Consider the following 19,651-nt stretch of genomic DNA (forward strand, 5'->3'; position numbering starts at 1 on the left):
TTGTATCCATACCTATACCGAGAAAATAAAATTTTATTTAATTATTGTATCGACAAACGATACAAACATATTAAAGTTGCATTAAAACCGGAATACTTTTTTGCGATTTTAGATCACTTCCTGATGCGATTAATGAACTTGAAGTTTCCATATCTTCATCTTTGCGATTAATTTCTACTTTAGATGGGACGACTGCAGCAACGATGCGCATATTTTGAGTATTATCATTCTGCGTGCGAGCAAAGAACTATTTACTTAGTTCAGTATTAAAATAAGTATTAATGTAATAAAAAAAAGAACTGCGATACACAGTTATACATAAGTAACGTCTTGATCAAATTCCAGCTCTGAAGATCTAAAAGGATCTTTCTCTGCTTTATACGGACTGTTGCTTATCCTCCTTGTCCTATCTTCGCTTGATTTTCTTGACATTTGACCGAAACTGTCTTTTCTTCCAACTGAACCTTTTAACGATTAATTAATTGTATAACACCATAGATGTATGTATCTGGTGGAGGAGGGCTGCACCCCCTCCTTCGCCTCCTTCTCGCCGATTAAGTTCTATAATATTTCTTAACTAACTTATAATATCGCTCTCCGAACTATTCGATGCTAGTACCGTTCGTCTTTTACGGTGAATTTTTCTAGTTTCCGTGGTCTTATGATCGAAAAATAAGCGTTTAAACCTGTTACCCGAAGAACCCTTTTGAAAATCTCTTAACATATCCGCTTCTACCGCTGTCCAAACTGCTTTCCGATACTCCCAGTATCGTTTTTTATAAAGCCAATATTTTAAAGGAAAACCATATATCACTCGGGGCTCATTGCCGGTACACCAAGTGCAACACTATCGATATGATCAGGTTATACAATTTAAATGGAAATGAAAATTTCATACCATTTGACAAAAAGAAATTTTAATCACTTAATAGAGACTTTATAGAAATCATATACCTTTTTTATCGTATTACTGGAATTTAACATTTTCGTAAATCTTTTTTCGTGTTCGTCCATACGTATTAACAGTGTATTTGTTAAATTACAAAAATATTTCGTTTGCGCCGAAACGCATTCCTCCGTCATAATATTCGGTAATTCCATAACCAATGTTTCCATTAAATCTCCCAGAAAATTCTACAAAGGAAACTTCATTTTACTATCTTCGTACTTCTATGTATGAAAAATAGGTATTAAACGAACTTCCAAATCTTTCAAGGTCAATCCCATATTTTTATGAACCATTGCAATGTATCCAAGAAGATATTCCCTTTGCGAAGGGTTATCATAATAATCCACAAACAGGGCACATAACATGTCACAAATAATAGAAAACTTTTTTTTAACTTTAGCTTCTTGAATAAATTCTGGAATCGATTCGTCTTCAAAGTATTTTGCATACTGCGGGTGGTTTTTAAAAATCCTGCTGATTAGTTTTACATGCATTAAATAATTCTCTTAATTTGTGAAGCATTTATAAATAATATTATAATCGTTAATAATTACACGGTACAAAAAGCAAATCCATAGTACGAGCTATCAGTTTCTATCACTTGCCAAATTCTTTTCATTGTTTCAACATCTTTATAGTCAACTGGAGAAATTGCATCATGATCTTTTCGAACTTTTAAATGCATTAATACACGATAGGGGATATTACCCATTTTTTATATTTTGAAAATATATGAATATTGAGAACTTCAATATCAAGTAGAAGACTGGACATGCCTTTGTTCTCAAAGGGTTATGAATTTGTGCCTTGAGAACGAACGCCATCTGCTTTATCCTAGTACAAAAGCGAAAAATTAGAATAATTATTTGACAAACATATTTTGAAAAGACCGCCGTATTTTTAAAGTTCGACTACTGCGCCATCTATACAAAAGCGGCGGAAACTATTCAATAATTTACCGACTTATCGACCCTTCGGCAGTCGGTAAGTTAACGAATAGTTTACACCGCTTTGGGGTGTTAAAGACCCCGAAGCACCGGAGATACTTTGCATATCTTAATTATGGCACCTGGGGTGTTAGAGACCCCAAAGCACCTTTGATACTCTGCATATCGACAATATGGCATTCGGGGTGTCAGGGACCCCAAAGCACCTTTGATACTTTGCATATCGACATTATGGCATTCGGGGTGTCAGGGACCCCAAAGCACCTTTGATACTCTGCACATCGACAATATGGCATTCGGGGTGTCAGGGACCCCAAAGCACCTTTGATACTCTGCATATTGACATTATGACATCTGGGGTGTTAGGGACCCCGAAGCACCTTTGATACTCTGCATATCGACAATATGGCATTCGGGGTGTCAGGGACCCCAAAGCACCTTTGATACTTTGCATATCGACATTATGGCATTCGGGGTGTCAGGAACCCCAAAGCACCTTTGATACTCTGCACATCGACAATATGACATTCGGGGTGTCAGGGACCCCAAAGCACCTTTGATACTCTGCATATTGACATTATGACATCTGGGGTGTTAGGGACCCCATCCATCCATCCATCCAATTTCGCCCATTTTGAATATTGGGGATGCATTTGCATCCCTTATTCTTGCGGGCCGGCATATCTAGGAATTTTCTTTTCCTTTGTTGCCCAATGAACTCTATCGTCCACGCGCCTGTGGGAATGGGTTGGCAGCGGAGCTGCCAACCCCAAATCCCGCGCCTTTTTTGAATTGTTTTAGTCTTGATCTGTACATTTTCTTTCTTTCCTTCTTTTCTCTTCCGTACGAGGTTATTTCTTGTACGCGATTCGTGCCGTACAGTTATTGTCCTTGTTTCTTAATTGGTTTTAGCACTCTCACTCTATCCATTCTCTTACAATTATCTATCGATTTATCTTCCCTACACTTCGACACACAGTTGAACATTTCTTGCTTGTCTATTTTTACATTTTACATTTTATCGCTTAAACATTCCTATCTATTTTTATTGAAGTAACTTCCACACACTCTTTACATTCATTCTTTCATTCTTTCATCCCTTAAACTTTCTCTCTCACTTCATCCCATTCATTCCTCCATTCTTTTAGTTTTTGCCAAACGATCGGCAACCTTCCTTCAAGTTTTCTGATTTTCCGTGATTTTACTTCTACCCGGGTTTGTACCCTTTCTTACAAAATATTATCTCCGTAACTCGTTATCCAGTTCCGCTTACATGTTCGGCTTTTCCTTAATTTCTCCTTTCATCAGATTCTCTTCTCTCTTTATTTTCAGGTCTTTCACTCATCTCTCTCCGTAGCATCATCCCGGGTCGAGGAGCCCCACTCATCGATTCCCTGATTCGGATTGACGCAGCGTGCGCTTGTTGTACATGTGTGTGTCGTTACATGGTTTTGAATCGAGGTATATAAACCTTTGACTGCTCATTTTTCGCCTTCACGCTACTTCCTCCTCCTCTCGGGTCTCAGCGCAGCGCTCCCGCCCCTTCTCAGTTATTCTCCTCTCACACTTCCCTTTCTCTCTCTCGCACTCATCCAACTCGCTTGTACATTGAAACCAGTTTTCCTCTTCATTCGTTACATTTCCCGCGCACGCGCACTATATTATTCTCCCCGTTGCCACTAGAAATTTCGCAACGGCCATACAAACAGACGGTTTGTCCCTTCTCACTAAATCCTGATACTGGGGTCTAGCCCCGAACCCTTTCTCTCGTAGCTTTTGCACCAATTCATCTCTCAGATGGTCGTATTGTTCGCACTCCCACAGTACGTGGCAAATGTCCTCCACCGTTGCACCGCATTCACACCCGGGATCGTCTACTAAGTGTTTTCTCGCCAACGACTCGCCCACATTATAATGATTTGCTCTTAATCTACTCAACACTGATATAATTTTTCTGTTTTGTGCCGCGAAGTGATAGAACCACGGTTTTCTGTGATTCTCATTCGTGTCTATCTCGTTGAAGTATCTTGCGCCTTTGTATCTTGCTTCTCTCTTCATTGTCGTGGTGGACTCGTTCCATTCGCTTTCCACCAGCTCCACCAGCAGGTCTTCGTGTGGAATTGGATACTCTGGATTCGGCTGTTGCTCAGTCGCCCTTTTTGCCGCCGCATCTGCTCGTTCGTTGCCTTCGATGCCTCTGTGTGCCGGCACCCACACAAACACTACCGGGGTTTTCTTACGGTCTATTTTATCACCACTTTGCAAGTTTTTTTGCACATAAATTTCTTTTAATTGTGTTAATATATTAATAATAGTCTCGCTTCTTTTTATTTTAGGTATCTCATCTACACTTATGTTTCGCACCGCCTCTAGAACTTTCAATACGCTCGCAGAGTCACTGTAAACTAGTAGTCTTCTCTGATCACCGGATGTTCTGTAAGTTCTTAGTGCTTCCGCCACCGCTGTGGCTTCTGCTGTAAATATCGTGGCTCCTGGGTCCATGCTTATCGTTTTTTCTTCCCATGTGTTCGTTGTTCTAGTTACAGCTGCTGCCCCTACCGACATAGCTCCTTGTCTTTTAGATCCGTCGGTGTATATTTCAGCGAAGTTCTCATTTATATTGCCATAATGTTGTCTCGTCTCTGCCGGGACGCTCTGCAGTGCGATATTTGGTGCCGCCATCATTTCTCCGGCGCGCCATTCCACCCAGGGTTCGGGGTAGTCCAGCACTCGGATTCTTGATCTTTCCGCCGCTGCTTTCGCCATCTCCATCAATTGTTCATTCTTTCTAAAAATTTTCATCACGTAAGTATGACCGTTATCAGGTTGGTTTTCCATTCTTTCCCACGCCTCATAGAACCATTCCAAGAAATCTCCTTTCCTATTCCCTATCTTCTTAAGTAGGTATTTACCCGCGAGTAGACTTATTCTATTTTTTATTGACATTACTCCCACCTCAATATGCATTACATTAGTGGGGGTTGATATCCTGTATCCTATCGCAGTTCTAATACCCGAGTTTTGCAGTTTATTTGCTCTGTCAATATTATTGGTACTACCATCTATATAGATTATGGCTCCGTATTCTACCACCGATCTGACGAGTGCCTTATATAATGTTAACATTATTTTTTGATCTACCCCCCGCGCGACGTGTGCTATATACCTCAACATATTTAACCTATCCTTGGCCACCCTTTCAACGTGTTTCGTATGTTCCTTAAAGTAACATTTTTTGTCAAAAATTATGCCTAAAAATTTTGCTTCGTTCGATTCTATTATGTTCTCGTTTCCCACCCTTACCGTTACCGGTCCACTATTTTGTACATTAGAGTTCCGCGTTCTTCTCCACCTCGTGAAGTTAACTATTACAGTTTTTTGTATCGACAGCTTTAGTCCAATTTTCCCCAGGTTTTCTATAATTTTATCAAGAGCATTCTCCAGTTTATTCACGTTACCTATTCTATAGTTAGCGGTTGATACATATATACCTATATCATCGGCAAACTGTAACTTTACCAACTCCTCGTCTTCTATACCCTCCATTATCTCACTGGTGTATATATTATAAAGTATCGGGCTGAGGACCGATCCCTGCGGTAATCCTCTCGCTATTATGCCCTCGGTGTTTTCCTCATACTTCCTCGCCACCATTGCGGATCTGTTTTCTAGCCAATTTTTTATGAAGTTAAATATTTTCTTTGGGCATCCCTTCCTCATCAATATTGTCAATAACATCCCGTGGTCGACTCGGTCGTAAGCCGATTTTACGTCAAGGAAGGCCGCTAAGGTGGCTCTCCCAAAGTTGTACCCTTCCTGTATATCTGTTCTTAATCTAACGAGATTGTCAATTGTAGATCTCCCCCGTCTAAATCCATTTTGCCACTTATGCATTATATTGTTGTTTTCTGCCCAGTTAACTAGTCTTGTATTTATTATTCTTTCCATCAACTTACCTAAACAGTTGGTTAATGCTATTGGCCTAAGCGCCTTCTTACCTGGCTTATCTAAGAGTATTATTGCCGCTTCTTTCCAACTTGGCGGCACCTTACCCGTTTCCCATATCCTGTTGAATAATTTCAGTATTATATCTAATATGGAGATTGGTAACATACTTAGGGTTTGGTTATCGATTCCATCCCTGCCTGGTGCTGATTTTTTTTTCATTTTATTAATGGAAGTCAGCAGTTCTTTCATATTCAGGTTCTGCTCCTGTTGTTCTTCTTGTCTATTTACATATTCACATCTCTCCTCCTCACTTGCGACTCCACTCGCCTCCGTTACTGGGATTACTTCCTCGTCGAAGATTTTGTCTATTTCCGCTTGCTCAACCTCATTTCTCTCCTCTATTGTCATGGCGTTTTGGGGTGGTTTTCTTCCTTTTTGTAAACCCTTGATGTTATCCCAAAGCGTACGACAATCCGAGCTATGGTTGACGCTCTCCGCGAATTTCTCCCATGCTTCTTTCTTCTTTTTCTTTACTGTTGCTTTCATCTTCTTAATACTTATTTTGTAGTTCTGCCACGTGGACTCGTTTGGCCGTCTATTGAACCTGATCAAGGCTTTTCTTCTTTCTTCGCTTACCCTTGCACAGTCATCGTCCCACCATTTCTGTCTGTTCGGTCTATTGGTTCTATTTCCGTTTGTTCTATTCTGATTATTTCTTTGCTGTTTAATTTTCACAGTTCCCGCAGCTTCTAGGCTTTTATAAATTGCGTTTTTATTTCTGTTTCAACCTCAGCTACCGTCGCTGTTGTTTCTTGCTCATTTTGTACCAGTGAACTAGATTCCTCCTCCATTTTCATGCGGAACGCATTCCAGTTAGTCTTTTTGTAACTATATCTTCTTGTCGAGAATCTTTTGCCCTCCGTTAGCGGCGGTAAGCTCATGTTTGTCTGTATGTTCAGAATTTGGTGGTCCGAACCTAGTGTTGTTCCCGAGTTTTCCACATTTATATTCTGTAGCATGTGGAAGTTGACGATTATTAAGTCTATATTAGATGCCCTGTGGGATCCCGAGGCCGGCCTTGACAAGGTGTCTCGGTTGGCTATGAACAAGTCCCTCTCCTCGACTACCCTTGCCAATCTTGTCCCTTGTGTGTCATCATCTGCACAGTTCCACTCCGTACTTTTTGCGTTCATATCCCCCATAATGATCGTTCTCCTGTTTGTTTCCAGATTTTCCAGCAGATTGTTCCACTGGCGTTCCGTCGTGTTTCTCGATGGGCTTCTGTACACCAAAATCAAGTCTGTGTCCCCTTCAACCGATTCCACGGTGATGGACAGTGTCTCCGTATCTGTGTTATTATTAATTGACTTCGGTTTTACCTTGATTTGTTCTCTTATTATAAAACATAGTCCTCCATCCCTTACACCTCTTCTCGTAGCCCTGTTACTGTTATTTAAAGCGTCTCCTCTTATTGTTCTGTATCCTTTGAAATTCAACCCAAAGTCTGGGTACAACCATGTCTCCATCACTGCTAAAATGTCGTAATCGTCTATTACAGCCCTTACCTCAGCTACTTTACCTCTGATGCTTCTGGCATTCCATAAGCCTATGATCATTATCAATTGTCCTTTTACTTGTTGTATTTAGTGATCTGTTAATGCTTATATTAATGGTTAATAATATTAATAATGTTATAGACTTACGACTATTGATTATATAATATGATATAAGTAAGTGTATTTCTTTTTTGTTATTTTTATTTTTATTTTTGTATTTTTTTTTTTTATATTATTAATCTTATATATGCTTGAGGTGTTTCCGTATATGTTTTACTTACTCACTATGAATATGATTATCTTGTCTTACTATGTATTTAATCTTACGACTAACTGTACAGTTTTGCTCTTTCTCTTGAGTCTCCTATTTACAAGCTTTTGTTTAGGACCATTGTTACTCTGCCAGTGGACTCGTCAGTGATTGTCATCTGTTCTTGTTCTATCTCTATTTCCTCTGTCGCACTTGGGACTGGACTGTTGTCCCTTTCGTTTTCCTTGTTGGTTTCATTCCCTGTCTTTAAATTGTCCATTTCCTCCCTCTTTTCCTGGACCATTCTTTGAATTTCTTCCCTTCTTTGCCTCTGCAGCTCAAATTTTTTCGCCTGCTTCTCAGGGATTATCATCTGGAAGTGTGGGCCATTGCCCCACCAATCCTCTTCTGGATCTCCTTGTACTTCTGTTTCTTTTCTTCTTTTAGTCATTTTTATTCGTTCATCAAGGTCGTTTAACAGGTTGCGTTCTGTTATCAATTGTATTAACTGATCAAGGATTTCTTCATCGGTTTTGTTTCTGACCTCTTCAAGTAACTTGTAGTTTTCTCCTCTAATTCTTCCTGTCATTTTTCTTTTTTGCGTTTCTTGGTCGTGGTTGTAGCCTTCGTAGATATCCACTCTGGGTGGGTCTCTCACCCATGGCCTCTCCCTTGCTGGTGGTACTCTATTTAGGATCTTGACTCTGCCCTCTCTGTTGGCTTGTCTTAGCGCTCTTTCTTCATTCCTATCCGTGTACCTAAACGCTCCAAATTGTTCTTCCCTTTTTTGTGAATATCTGTGTTCATTCTCATTATCATTATTTGGTCCTCTATTTACAGGTTTGTTCACATTTCTTCTATAGTCCCATTCATTTATCGCTCCTCCTCTTTCAGGCACATTTAATTTCTCCCACCTTTCTACCTTGTTTTCATACTTATTTTTGAGTTGGGGGAATTCCTTCTCACTGTCAATATCCAGATCAAACTTGCGTCCTGTATATTTGTCTCTTAATATGTCCCTCGCTTGTGAGTATGACACGTTTTTATAGGCCATCGTCTTCTTTATTTCATTTTCCCTCTGATAGATAAGGCACTCCCTTGCATTTGATCTATGGATTCCTCCGCAATTTATGCATTTTGCTTCTTTTTTGCACTCCCCATGGTACTCTTCAGCACATATCATGCACCTTTTCCCCTTTGCCCTGCAATCCTTTTGTAGATGCCCAAATCTAAAACACTTGAAACACTGCTTTATGTTTTCTATGAATGGCTCTATCTTCAGCCAAACGTGCCCCTGTCCTATGTAAACTCTCGTTGGGAGCGAGTCTCCCTTGAATATGAAAAGTACAGCGTCACTCTCCTCCCATACTGCCTTTCCATCCCTGAGCTTTCTTCTTTTCAATCTCGTTATTTCATATTCACCCTGGCCAGGCATTATGCAATCCTGGAGTTCTTCCAGCGATCCCTCCCAGTCTTTCGTTACCCCTCTTCTTGTTCTTTTTCTTTTTGGTACATATGCCTCGTACCCTGTTTCCTTCCTTCTACCATACTCAATAACGTTGTTTGCCTCTCTTCTAGATCTCATCGTGACTTCTGCTCTTGAGAATGCCACCATTCTTATCTCCGTTATTTTCACACCTAAAGCAGTTATTGCATTATAGATTTTTACCAGATTATGTTTCCTTTTAGTGGAAATCTTGTCTTTATTTAGATTAACACATACCGTGTACTCTCCGCTTTCTAGGTCTTCGCTATATAAGTTATCACTTTCATTGTTCACCTTATTGTATGTATGCTCTCTTACCTTTGTTTCTCCGTTATTCGTATCTTCCAATTTATTATCCTTATTCGTTATGTCCTTGTTCTTGCCTTGTTCGTCAATAATTTTTATTTTCTTGTTTAAACTTTTACTTTCAATGATTCTTATTACTTTTCCAGGGCTTGTGTGTTTTACTTCATTAGACGCTTCTTTGTTCTTTGTTCTCTCGTTTAAAATTTTTCCGTTGTGTTCTGTTTTGCCACCTTTAGGGTTACTTACCTTCCACTTTCCTTTCGTCTCTTCCCATTGATTCTCCATGTTATCTAGTGCTATATTATCTTCTTGGTGCGTACTGCCAACCTTTCCTTCCGATAGTTCCTTACTTTCCTCTTCCTCAGAGGAGTCCTCTCTATACTTTCTTTTTTGTATGTTCCCGCCTTTTCCTTGTGGTGGGTTATCTTCATTAAATATTTTCTTCCTTTCCATTTGAACATCTGTTCCATTTATTTTTCCTTTTTCTCTGTCTTCATCTTCAAATCTGGTTAGCGGGGGCGGCCCGTCATAACCAATCTCCTCCAACTTCTGTACCTCGTCCACCTTCACTTTTTACATATTCTTTATACTTGAACTTATTCTGCTATTTAATATGTACAATAAATCTGAATATAAATAAACTCCCGCTTTATTCTCGCTTATTCCTTCAATTTTGTGTCGTCCTAACCTCAATGCGTCCGTCCTCTCGGATGCCAAAAACCTCTCTCCCCTGTTAGGGACCCCGAAGCACCTTTGATAATCTGCATATCGACAATATGGCATTCGGGGTGTCAGGGACCCCAAAGCACCTTTGATACTTTGCATATCGACATTATGGCATTCGGGGTGTCAGGAACCCCAAAGCACCTTTGATACTCTGCACATCGACAATATGGCATTCGGGGTGTCAGAGACCCCAAAGCACCTTTGATACTCTGCATATCGACAATATGGCATTCGGGGTGTCAAGGACCCCAAAGCACCTTTGATACTCTGCATATTGACATCATGACATCTGGGGTGTTAGGGACCCCTAAGCACCTTTGATACTCTGCATATCGACATTATGGCAACCGGGTTGTTAAGGACCCCGAAGCAGCGGTGATGCTCTCTACTTATCGACTGGCATCCGGGGTGTCAGGGACCCCCATGCACCGGTGCCCACGAATCGAGTTTCTGATTAGTTTACCGACCATTAGTTCTTAAAAATATTTAATTTTACAATTGTAAGGATATACGAAGTGGAAATAAAACATAATTATGTCGGCACGGAAAAATACTCAAGCTGGATTTCAGCCGGTAAAATTGAATACAAATTATATCTTTATTTACACTTTTATATTATTAACATTTGTATCTAACCTCTTGCTTTGTAGGACTCGGATATTTATGTTACATACGAAGATCAACAAAAAATTAATAAATTTGCAAGACAAAATGCTAAAATGGAAGATCTAAAAGAAGAATTGAAAATCAAACAGGTATACACGTATTTGTCATTAACAATTGATTCGTGCTAGTCGTGTAACCTTATTTGGTCATGTATACAATTTTACATACAACACATCATAATAATTTGTACAGAATGAATTAAAGAATTTAGAGGATGCTTGTGATGAAATAGTCCTTCTCGATGATCAGGCAAAAATACCATATTATATTGGTGAAGTTTTCATTTATGAAGATGTGGAAAAGACACAGGTATGAAATCTTTCATGTTATAATGCTTTCAATAATCAATTTATTCTAAATCTTGAAGTAAAAGCCAAAAATTTTGTAAGATAAAAACAGTACTTAATAAGATTAAGAAGTAAATAGCCATTTCTTTAATTAATTTTTACCAATTGCCAATGTTTTAGAAATATTTAGATGAACTAAAGGAGAAAAAGAAAGAAGAAATTGCTAATTTAGAAAGTAAATGTGGTGATTTAAAGAATATGATGAGTGAATTAAAAACCCAACTGTATGCAAAGTTTGGTAATCGCATAAATCTTGAAGCAGAAGAAGATTAATCTAGTCAATTGTTCATGTAAATTTTTTGTAATCTGAAATAAAATTTTTATACTATTATTGACCTATACTTTTTCAAAACACATATGTATTATTTTACATATTTGCAATTTAAAAACAAATTATTTCACATGATATTTATACTAGATACACGAAAGTCAAATGTTTGCAAATGTTAATTCATTGTTACTGTATAATAAATATTTAATAAATTATACTTTTTTTCATAATGTTTTCTGTAGTGTTATTTCACTTTTCCTATTATGTTATTTGTAAATACTAATTAATATCAAAATTCTAAGATATATGTTTAGCTTTGATTAACTCTGGTTTATACAAACACTACCAATCATATATAGATCTGATTAAGTGAGGTACTTGAAACTTAACACTTCAGCAACTATACCATTATTACATTTGGATTGATGCCAAATTGTTCTTATTATAAACGACTTAAATAGCTTAATTAAAAAAAATCGGTACCCAGTTTCATACTCATTAAACATTTTTTCATTTCATGTTTTGTAATGACATTAACAGTTTAACTATTACATCACAATTATTTCTTAACATAATATTTTATAATTAAGAAGAGTAATATAAAGAATTTTCAATGCATATCTGGCACCAAATTTACACTTTAATACATTTAATGAATGATTTGAAACTTAGTTACAGTCATACAATATCTGCTTCCCTCTATCATCTTACTTGAGGTAATTTTAGTTTCACCTCTCAGCTTTGCTTGAACTAGTACATAGTTAACTACTACTCATTCAGTACATTCTTATCTGCTGTACCAGAATCAGTCTTCTTCAACTCATTAAAGTGAACAATACATTTGTATAAATTAAATATATTATACGTTTATTTTCTATCATTCTCTTCTATTCTATCATTTTTCTTTTATTATAAAAATATAAGAATATTTATTCTAAGATTATTCCAAAAGAAATGGACATAGCAAAGGAATTAATATTGAATTTAAAACAAAATAATAAATCACACGTGGGATATGGTTTACAGAAAGAATGTGAAGCACTAATTGGTCATGTTTTGCAAAACATGGTACAATCCGAATTACCTGAATTAATTCCTGAAGTGAAACATGAACAAGATTCTATTCAGTATAGAGAAGAAGGTAATAAATATTTATTATACACTATATAGTCCAGCACGTATATCTCATTAAATTTATATGATAATAGGAAATCAACATTTTGTAATGGGTGATGATATTGAAGCTATAAAATGTTACACAATGAGTTTAGCATATGCAAATAATAAAGAACTTATGTCGTATGCTCATGCCAATCGATCGGCTGCTTTATACAGAAAACAAATGTATAAAGAATGTATAATAGACATTGATGCTGCATTGAATCTTGGCTATCCAGAAGAAAAAAGGGAAAAGTTAAAAGAGAGAGGAGCCAAAGCTGTGGAAGAAATAAAAAAAAAATTACTGATTAAAAAGGATGATCATATTGATACAGAAAAATTGATGAACGCATGTTTATCAGAAAAGATAAGCGACAGTCCTAACGTAGTAAAATATCGAAATGGAAAGGAGGAAATTGGCAAAAAGATAAATAAAAATGTTAACGCTGACGAAAATAAACACGATTCAGTTAATGAAGAAAAAGAACCCAGATACTTAGCAGATGAAGGTCCTTTAAAGTTAGCTTATGGTCCAGGTAAAGAGGCTCCAGCTGCTAGCGATGGTGTTAGCATTGCTTTCTCTGAAAAATACGGGCGTCATTTAGTAGCTACAAAAGAATTTAAGCCTGGTGATATAGTTACTATTGAAGACCCTTATGCATGTATTCTTTACGCACAATGGTAATCAAATTGTTAACATTGTCATACATAATGATGTATACTAATTTCATACATTACAGCTATTATACGCATTGCCACCAATGCTTAGCAAGATGCTATAACTTAATTCCATGTACAAAATGTCCAGTGGCTCAGTACTGCTCAGAGACATGCAGGAAATTAGCTTGGGAAATGGCTCATCAGATAGAATGTCCAATTTTAGCAATAATAGGAAACTTACTTAACGTTGATGAAGATAAGATACGAATGCTTACCAAGATCATTAGGTTTCTGATTGTAGTAACAGCAAAGGGTGAAAAAATTGAAGAACTGCTTGAAGACATGAAAATAGCTGAATCTAATCCAGGTAAATATCTTATTGCTAGAATAAAAAATATAAGAAAAGATTAAACTATATTTAAATAATATGAAAATAGTGATAAATTATGTGATAAAGAGCGAACTCTAACATACTGTTTATTTTCTAAAACATGCTTTTTGCAGATAATAGAACTGCAGGATTTACAGATGAAGGCATACTGGATAGTGCCAGTGCACGATCGGCTCTGAGTCTTGCTACTAATATGACAACAAGACCACTCATTGGAATCAGCGCTTTTGCATGTATCTCGTCTCTTGCAATTATGCTCCTAGCCACACAGACTAATTTCTTCTGCAAGAAATACGAAGTGAACCAATTAAAAAACATTGACAATTTTCCTAAGATCAGATTCTGTGGCAGCCTTATGTTCCGTGCCTGTGTTATAATGTCTTCCAATTGTTTCTCAGTAATTTATTTAATAGATAATACATAGGATGTTATAGAAAATTCGATAATCAATAGAGATCCATATAGAACAATGTTATATTGCGTGACGTTTATTTTCTAGGTACAACAAGACCCAGGAATTAAAACAGGTTCAGGATTATACGTAACGCATAGCTTGTACAATCATTCTTGTGCTCCGAATACATTTCGGCATTTTGAAGGGTTGACAATGATTACTCGAGCGTTGCAGCCAATATCTCCTGGAGATCAAATATTCACAAATTATGGTGCTTCGTATGCGTACATGACAAGATCTGCAAGAAGAGAAAAAATAATGCAAGATTACTTCTTTGAATGTGATTGTACCGCGTGTACATTTGACTGGCCAACGTACAATACAATTCTTCGCAATCACATTGGTTCTATCAGTAAGAATAAGGAACTCGTGGAGAAATTGAAGCCTTATAAGCAACGATTAACGAAAAATATGTATGACATTGAAGCTGTGAAATCGGTCCTCCTTATATTGTTCAAAGCAGTGACCCAGCCATGCGAAGAAGTCGTACATGCGGAACAATACCTGAAGAGTTATTATTTAGGTAAATTTAAGTAAACTTGAAGTGAAGTTACTTACATTTACTTATATGCTTGTATGCTTTATTTATATGCTTCACTTACTTGCAAATACTAAATAGTATACTTACACCCTGCAAACCACTTTCACCTAAATATTTCACTTTGTACACTGATTTACTTGCTGCTTATTAATGCTTTATAGCCGCTTCTATTAGTCTTTAGCTTATATTATTCTATAAAAATAATATATTGAATTCTTCTGCTGCAATGGTATGTGAAAAGTGTGTGCATTAGATATTCCAATTTCAACTTCAATACTATAGATGAATTCTTTTGTTTTTAGATCCATAAAAGAGGCATCAATATTGTACTACGTTATTAATGAAAGACATGGAGTATTCCTAAAAACATTTTATTTAAGTTATACATGATATTTAGCTAATTCCTAAAAACGTGTGTATAGCTTTTTCCATGGGTTATACTTATATAATTGTTCAAACAAATTGAAATTCATGTAATAATGTAAATTTAAAAAACATGTAACATAGAAAATAAACTTTTTAATGCCTACTTTACTTAGAAAAGAAAACATTTCAACTTAATAAGTGCAACCTCAATAATGCAATAAGAAAACGAATATTTTATATACCTTACATAATGTGTTGTAAAAATGAAATGCTTTATATCCATATCCATAGTATATTTTTATATTAGACAAAGTATATAAGACTTATAAGTTCGACCAAATCATTTTTACTAATCTAAATTAAAGATAGAAGCATATGTCACAAGATGATCATTTAATGAGACTAATAAAAACTGTAAAAGCGATCAAAGCAATCGTAGCAATTTATTGAAATCACAATTTAATAAAGTCTACAAATTAATCAAAGATTCGTATACGATTGCAATAAACAATGGAATTATATAATTAAATTACTGATCTCTAAGTCAATATGTTACGTATTGAAATATTTATCACAATAAACTAGATAGATCTCGATAAAGTAATAATATACTTTAAAATCTCTTTTAATTCTATAGCAATAAAAGCAAAGAAAAATAAAAGAAATATAGAAAACACACTCGAAATTGATTAGACATTACCGATCTTCTAAATCTCCTCCATTTATAATGCTACATTAAGTATACTAAGCTAAAATATTTTTATCCAACGAACGAAATGATAAAGAAATATGTATATATATAAACAGATATATCATTATACATATCCTTGCTAAATCATACAAACAAAATCTATAGAACTTATAAATCTTGATGAATTCCATGTTTAAAAGTGAATATTTTTAATACATAGAAAAAACATGCTAACACTTTATTAGTCAGAAATATCGGAATCATGTATTGTTCAATTCTGTTAGCAATATCCGTTTTTACTGAATATCCTTGGAAAATATTCATCTCATTCTTTATTAGACGAGTACGAATGCGAGAAAAATAAAGGAGAATCATGCATCTCCGATTTTCATTATATAATAAATAATGACAAACGAATTAAAATCGCCCGATATTTGAAAAAGCAGCAAACAGAGGTGTCGTGGTTGTAGCCGGTTGCTGATCGCCGATGCTTTTCAGCAAATTGCCTTGCAACAGACTGTCAAGTGCCTTTTGAACTGTCGGATCGTTTAGCAGAGGTGACGGTGAAACTCCCGTAGTAGTAGTAGTAGTTGTGGATGCTGTTGTGGCAGTTGATGCTGCTGGCATAACATGATGTACTCATGAAGTTAGCAATACCAGCAAGATATATATATATATATATAAATATATATGTGTATTCGAAGTTCGTTCGCTTTGATCACTGTGTCATACAACAATAAGCACAATTTCACTACACGCCCGATGAATTAAATAAAAAAAAACCCAAAGCGTACGAAGTTCGTTTATATTTAATCACTCCAATCCAAAGTTTAAATCAAAATTTTACCTGAAATGATTTGTCTAAGAAATTCTTAGACAAAATACACATTTGTTTTTAGTTTTTTTAAACGTCGAATTATTCTGAAACTTCGTCAGTAGAAATTTCTATACGCGATTGAAAAATTTCTTTGGACATGTTCATGAAATAGACACAAACAAATCCAAAAAAGAAACGTAAACGACAGGTGCTTCAGAATCTCTAAAATGCACCTATAAAATGACCTTTCCAAATATGCAAAATAATGCAACAGGTCGTATATTCGCATGAAAACCGCGATACAACTTGCATTCTCAATACTACTCTTTTTGAGTAAAACAGCGGTATTCTTATAAGAAAGAAAAGTAAATGTTCCAAGATATAATGGGCACATAACGCAATAAAATTACACTACTGAATATATGATGCATTTCTCTTTTTTAATTGATAACTAACTTCGGCAAAATTAATATCCATTAGATTTTAATGAAACTTATATTACCCCGAATTCATAAATCATGGTATAGAAATTTAACACGAAATTAGCGAAGATATAATACTATGTACATGTTGTTTAAATTGAAAAAATAACGTCTTAAAAATATTACCTCCCCAAGTAGCTGGTGGAACAGGTGCCGGTGTCGATGTCGGAGCTGGTACCGGACTAGGTGTCGGTGCAGATGAACTTGTCTTATTACTATTTAGAATGTTAAGTATTCTAGACTGCAATTCAGCTTGTTTTGGGTCGCTAACTGTTATTGTAGTTGTCGCTGTAGGTAAATCTTTTACATCTCCTAATTCAACCTGCACTTGTTCTTCCCGTTTGATTTCAAGATATTTTATAACACGATCGTATTGTAATACTGTTAGTTGATGATTATCAGCTAACATATTTAAGAGAACTTGAATAGCATCAGGATGTCGCTCATTTGCGAACGGTGTGTTCAATGGAACTGATCGTCCGCCAGCTTTGTAATTAGCAAAATCACGTGATATTAAATTAATAGCATCATCGACGAGCATATTTCTATGTTCTATATGAAAAAATAAATATGTATTAATATCACAATTACTAGATTTTCATATGATTATTGAGACACATACCTTGGGGTAAACCATGAAGAATATTTAAAGTTAAGGAATGATGTTCTTGATTGATAGGTGTAACAACAACTGCATATAAACATCCACGACTCGCTATGTTTCCTAGAACTCTACTTAAAAGAACATCTTCATTTGGGAATAATAAATCGACCGTTAATCCGATTTTCTTCAACCTCATTTCAATACTTTCAGCATACTCCCTGTTTAAACAAAAATATTAATTAAGAAAAACATTTCATAATTGTGCAAAAGCTATATTAGTTTTATACATACGTCAGTGCTTTGTTGACAACAATAATTTCACAATCATTTTTTTCAGTCACCACATTTGATGCGTTTGTGTTGCTATTAAACAAATATGATATTAAATGATGTTATATTGAAATATGAAAAAATAGACTGGTTTACTTACTTAAAACTCATACTCATATCCCTAGGACCAGAATTCTTGAAATCTTCATAACGATTATTAGTGTCATTAAACGAATCTCTACCAAAATTATTCCCTCTCAATCTATCACCCTGTTTGTGATCCCAATCCCGACCGCCTTTATCATCTAAACGACCGCCTCTATTAATAGGACTACGGTCTCTAAAATTATTTCCAACTGAATTGTCCCGATTTTTATTGCGATTTTTCGCACCCCTGCCTCTTGCTCTACCACCTCCGCCGCTATTCATACCACCACCACCTCCACCTCCTCCTCCTCCTCCTCCTCCTCCTCCTCCTCCTGCTCCTCCTCCACCGCCACCGCCGCCACCACCACCACCACTTTGACTGTGATTATTCTGATTATTTGCATTACGATTTTGATTTCCTCCAGGTCTATTCTGATTTCCAACTGGTCCAAATTGATTGCCACCTCTATTTTGAGGAAACTGATCAGTGCCACTCCTGTTCTGATTACTTGGATTAAACTGATTATTCCCTTTATTTTGCATCATATTAAACTGATCATTCCCACTGTTTCGATTTTGATTTGCAAACTGATCATTTGCATTGTCCCTATTCTGATTACTATCATTAAACTGATCATTTCCACCGCTTCGATTTTGTATTGCATTCCCTTTTTGACTATCATTTAACTGTGGATCACAGTTAAAACTTTGATTTGGATTAAAATTTGAATTTCCACCATAGCTTTGATTTCCACTATTAAAAGAATCATTGCCAGGATTGAAATGATTGTTATTAGAATTAAACTGATTGTTAGGTCCTCCTAATTTTCCTGCACCCCCACCTCCTCCACTGGATTGATTGTCTTTCTTTGCAGGTCTAACATCTGTTCGAATAAATAAGAAATATAGAATGTCATACATCTACGATGACAAATAGTTGATGAAAGAAGATAAATAAAAATACCTATTCTTCTGCCTTTGAACATAGCACCATCCTCATTTTGAATAGCTTTTTGAGCAGACTGTTCTTCTTCAAACTGAACAAAGCCAAAACCTCTATTTATCAATGAACCAACTACAGTTCCATATTTTGAAAAGTGTTCTTCCAATTCATGTTTGGTCATGTCATCTGTTTGTAAATGACCCACAAATATACGGCTACTTACAGTAGCAGGGTCTTTCAAAAGTCTTACACTCATTTTCCAGTGATTTGCTTTTGAAAAGCAATCCTTCTTAAAAGTAAATATTTATAAAATAATGCACTAACCACATTCAAGTGATAAATACAATAGTGGTTGTATTACAATGCTGACGTTTACTTCTTGTATTTTACTTCATTCAGATAGATCATCATCCACAGGAGGATGATAACATTATACAGCAATAAACAGATTTTCTGTACCCTGTTCGACTTCAAACAACAACTGAAAGTTGAAGGAATTACATATAATGGCGTGTATATGTAAGATTTATCCTTCAAGTGTGTTCTATTTTAATACTTACAGAGATAACCATTAAACCTATTCTACCATTTCTAAACAATTCGCTATTCAACGAACGATGACGGTGGAGCAAAAATTCGTTCCTTGCAAACACGCCTGAAGAGATTATACAAAAA

The 19,651-nt window shown here is 36.0% G+C and overlaps 4 protein-coding genes across 6 annotated transcripts in view; 2 read left to right on the plus strand and 2 right to left on the minus strand.

Moving 5' to 3' along the window:
- Positions 1-3: 3 nt before the first annotated feature.
- LOC114871018 lies at positions 4-1,675 on the minus strand. The gene is made up of 4 exons (XM_046285662.1): positions 1,504-1,675; positions 1,201-1,420; positions 955-1,134; positions 4-847 (listed from the first exon to the last, which is right to left on the minus strand). The coding sequence occupies exons 1-4, from the start codon at positions 1,659-1,661 to the stop codon at positions 578-580; spliced, it is 828 nt and encodes a 275-aa protein (XP_046141618.1). The 5' UTR covers positions 1,662-1,675; the 3' UTR covers positions 4-577.
- An 8,909-nt stretch (positions 1,676-10,584) lies between these two features.
- On the plus strand, positions 10,585-11,512 carry LOC114871086 (prefoldin subunit 4). Its single transcript, XM_029176547.1, has 4 exons — positions 10,585-10,741; positions 10,819-10,923; positions 11,027-11,143; positions 11,302-11,512. The coding sequence occupies exons 1-4, from the start codon at positions 10,703-10,705 to the stop codon at positions 11,452-11,454; spliced, it is 414 nt and encodes a 137-aa protein (XP_029032380.1). The 5' UTR covers positions 10,585-10,702; the 3' UTR covers positions 11,455-11,512.
- An 89-nt stretch (positions 11,513-11,601) lies between these two features.
- On the plus strand, positions 11,602-15,185 carry LOC114871080 (SET and MYND domain-containing protein 4-like). Of its 3 annotated transcripts, none has more exons than XR_003788491.2 (6): positions 11,602-12,593; positions 12,661-13,291; positions 13,351-13,637; positions 13,775-14,058; positions 14,161-14,885; positions 14,959-15,185. XR_003788491.2 is itself a non-coding variant. In XM_029176530.2 (6 exons), exons 1-6 carry the CDS (start codon positions 12,407-12,409, stop codon positions 14,964-14,966), a joined length of 1,875 nt encoding a protein of 624 aa, XP_029032363.1. In that variant the 5' UTR covers positions 11,602-12,406; the 3' UTR covers positions 14,967-15,185. The 3 variants fall into 3 exon arrangements, 2 of the variants coding, with proteins under 2 accessions (XP_029032363.1, XP_029032362.1); XM_029176530.2 differs by having other exon boundaries at positions 14,161-14,638; XM_029176529.2 differs by having other exon boundaries at positions 14,161-15,185.
- The window catches only part of LOC114871088 (putative uncharacterized protein DDB_G0282133), a 36,024-nt gene continuing 31,384 nt past the window's right edge, over positions 15,012-19,651 (minus strand). The window contains exons 5-12 of the mRNA XM_046285835.1: positions 19,537-19,631; positions 18,998-19,457; positions 18,408-18,917; positions 18,047-18,332; positions 17,908-17,979; positions 17,635-17,834; positions 17,139-17,564; positions 15,012-16,333 (exon numbers count right to left, since the gene is read on the minus strand). Of these exons, the coding sequence (XP_046141791.1) occupies positions 16,131-16,333; positions 17,139-17,564; positions 17,635-17,834; positions 17,908-17,979; positions 18,047-18,332; positions 18,408-18,917; positions 18,998-19,232 (1,932 nt within the window). The 5' untranslated portion in view covers positions 19,233-19,457; positions 19,537-19,631 and the 3' untranslated portion in view covers positions 15,012-16,130. The remainder of the gene's footprint in view (positions 16,334-17,138; positions 17,565-17,634; positions 17,835-17,907; positions 17,980-18,046; positions 18,333-18,407; positions 18,918-18,997; positions 19,458-19,536; positions 19,632-19,651) is intronic.

This window comes from Osmia bicornis, chromosome 5, assembly GCF_907164935.1.
Source record: "Osmia bicornis bicornis chromosome 5, iOsmBic2.1, whole genome shotgun sequence".
In the NCBI taxonomy this organism is placed as follows: Eukaryota; Metazoa; Arthropoda; class Insecta; order Hymenoptera; family Megachilidae; genus Osmia; species Osmia bicornis.

Excerpts from the sequence above, each read along its gene's own strand:
- LOC114871018 (XM_046285662.1), bottom strand. The coding sequence starts at position 1,661 with ATGGGTAATATCCCCTATCGTGTATTAATGCATTTAAAAGTTCGAAAA. Across the intron at positions 1,135-1,200 it reads TGACCTTGAAAGATTTGGAA|AATTTTCTGGGAGATTTAAT; the intron begins GTTCGTTTAATA and ends TTTCCTTTGTAG. Across the intron at positions 848-954 it reads CCAGTAATACGATAAAAAAG|TGTTGCACTTGGTGTACCGG; the intron begins GTATATGATTTC and ends TCATATCGATAG.
- LOC114871086 (XM_029176547.1), top strand. The coding sequence starts at position 10,703 with ATGTCGGCACGGAAAAATACTCAAGCTGGATTTCAGCCG. Across the intron at positions 10,742-10,818 it reads CTCAAGCTGGATTTCAGCCG|GACTCGGATATTTATGTTAC; the intron begins GTAAAATTGAAT and ends CTTGCTTTGTAG. Across the intron at positions 11,144-11,301 it reads AAGATGTGGAAAAGACACAG|AAATATTTAGATGAACTAAA; the intron begins GTATGAAATCTT and ends CCAATGTTTTAG.
- LOC114871080 (XM_029176529.2), top strand. The coding sequence starts at position 12,407 with ATGGACATAGCAAAGGAATTAATATTGAATTTAAAACAAAATAATAAA. Across the intron at positions 13,292-13,350 it reads TGTATTCTTTACGCACAATG|CTATTATACGCATTGCCACC; the intron begins GTAATCAAATTG and ends CATACATTACAG. Across the intron at positions 13,638-13,774 it reads AATAGCTGAATCTAATCCAG|ATAATAGAACTGCAGGATTT; the intron begins GTAAATATCTTA and ends TGCTTTTTGCAG.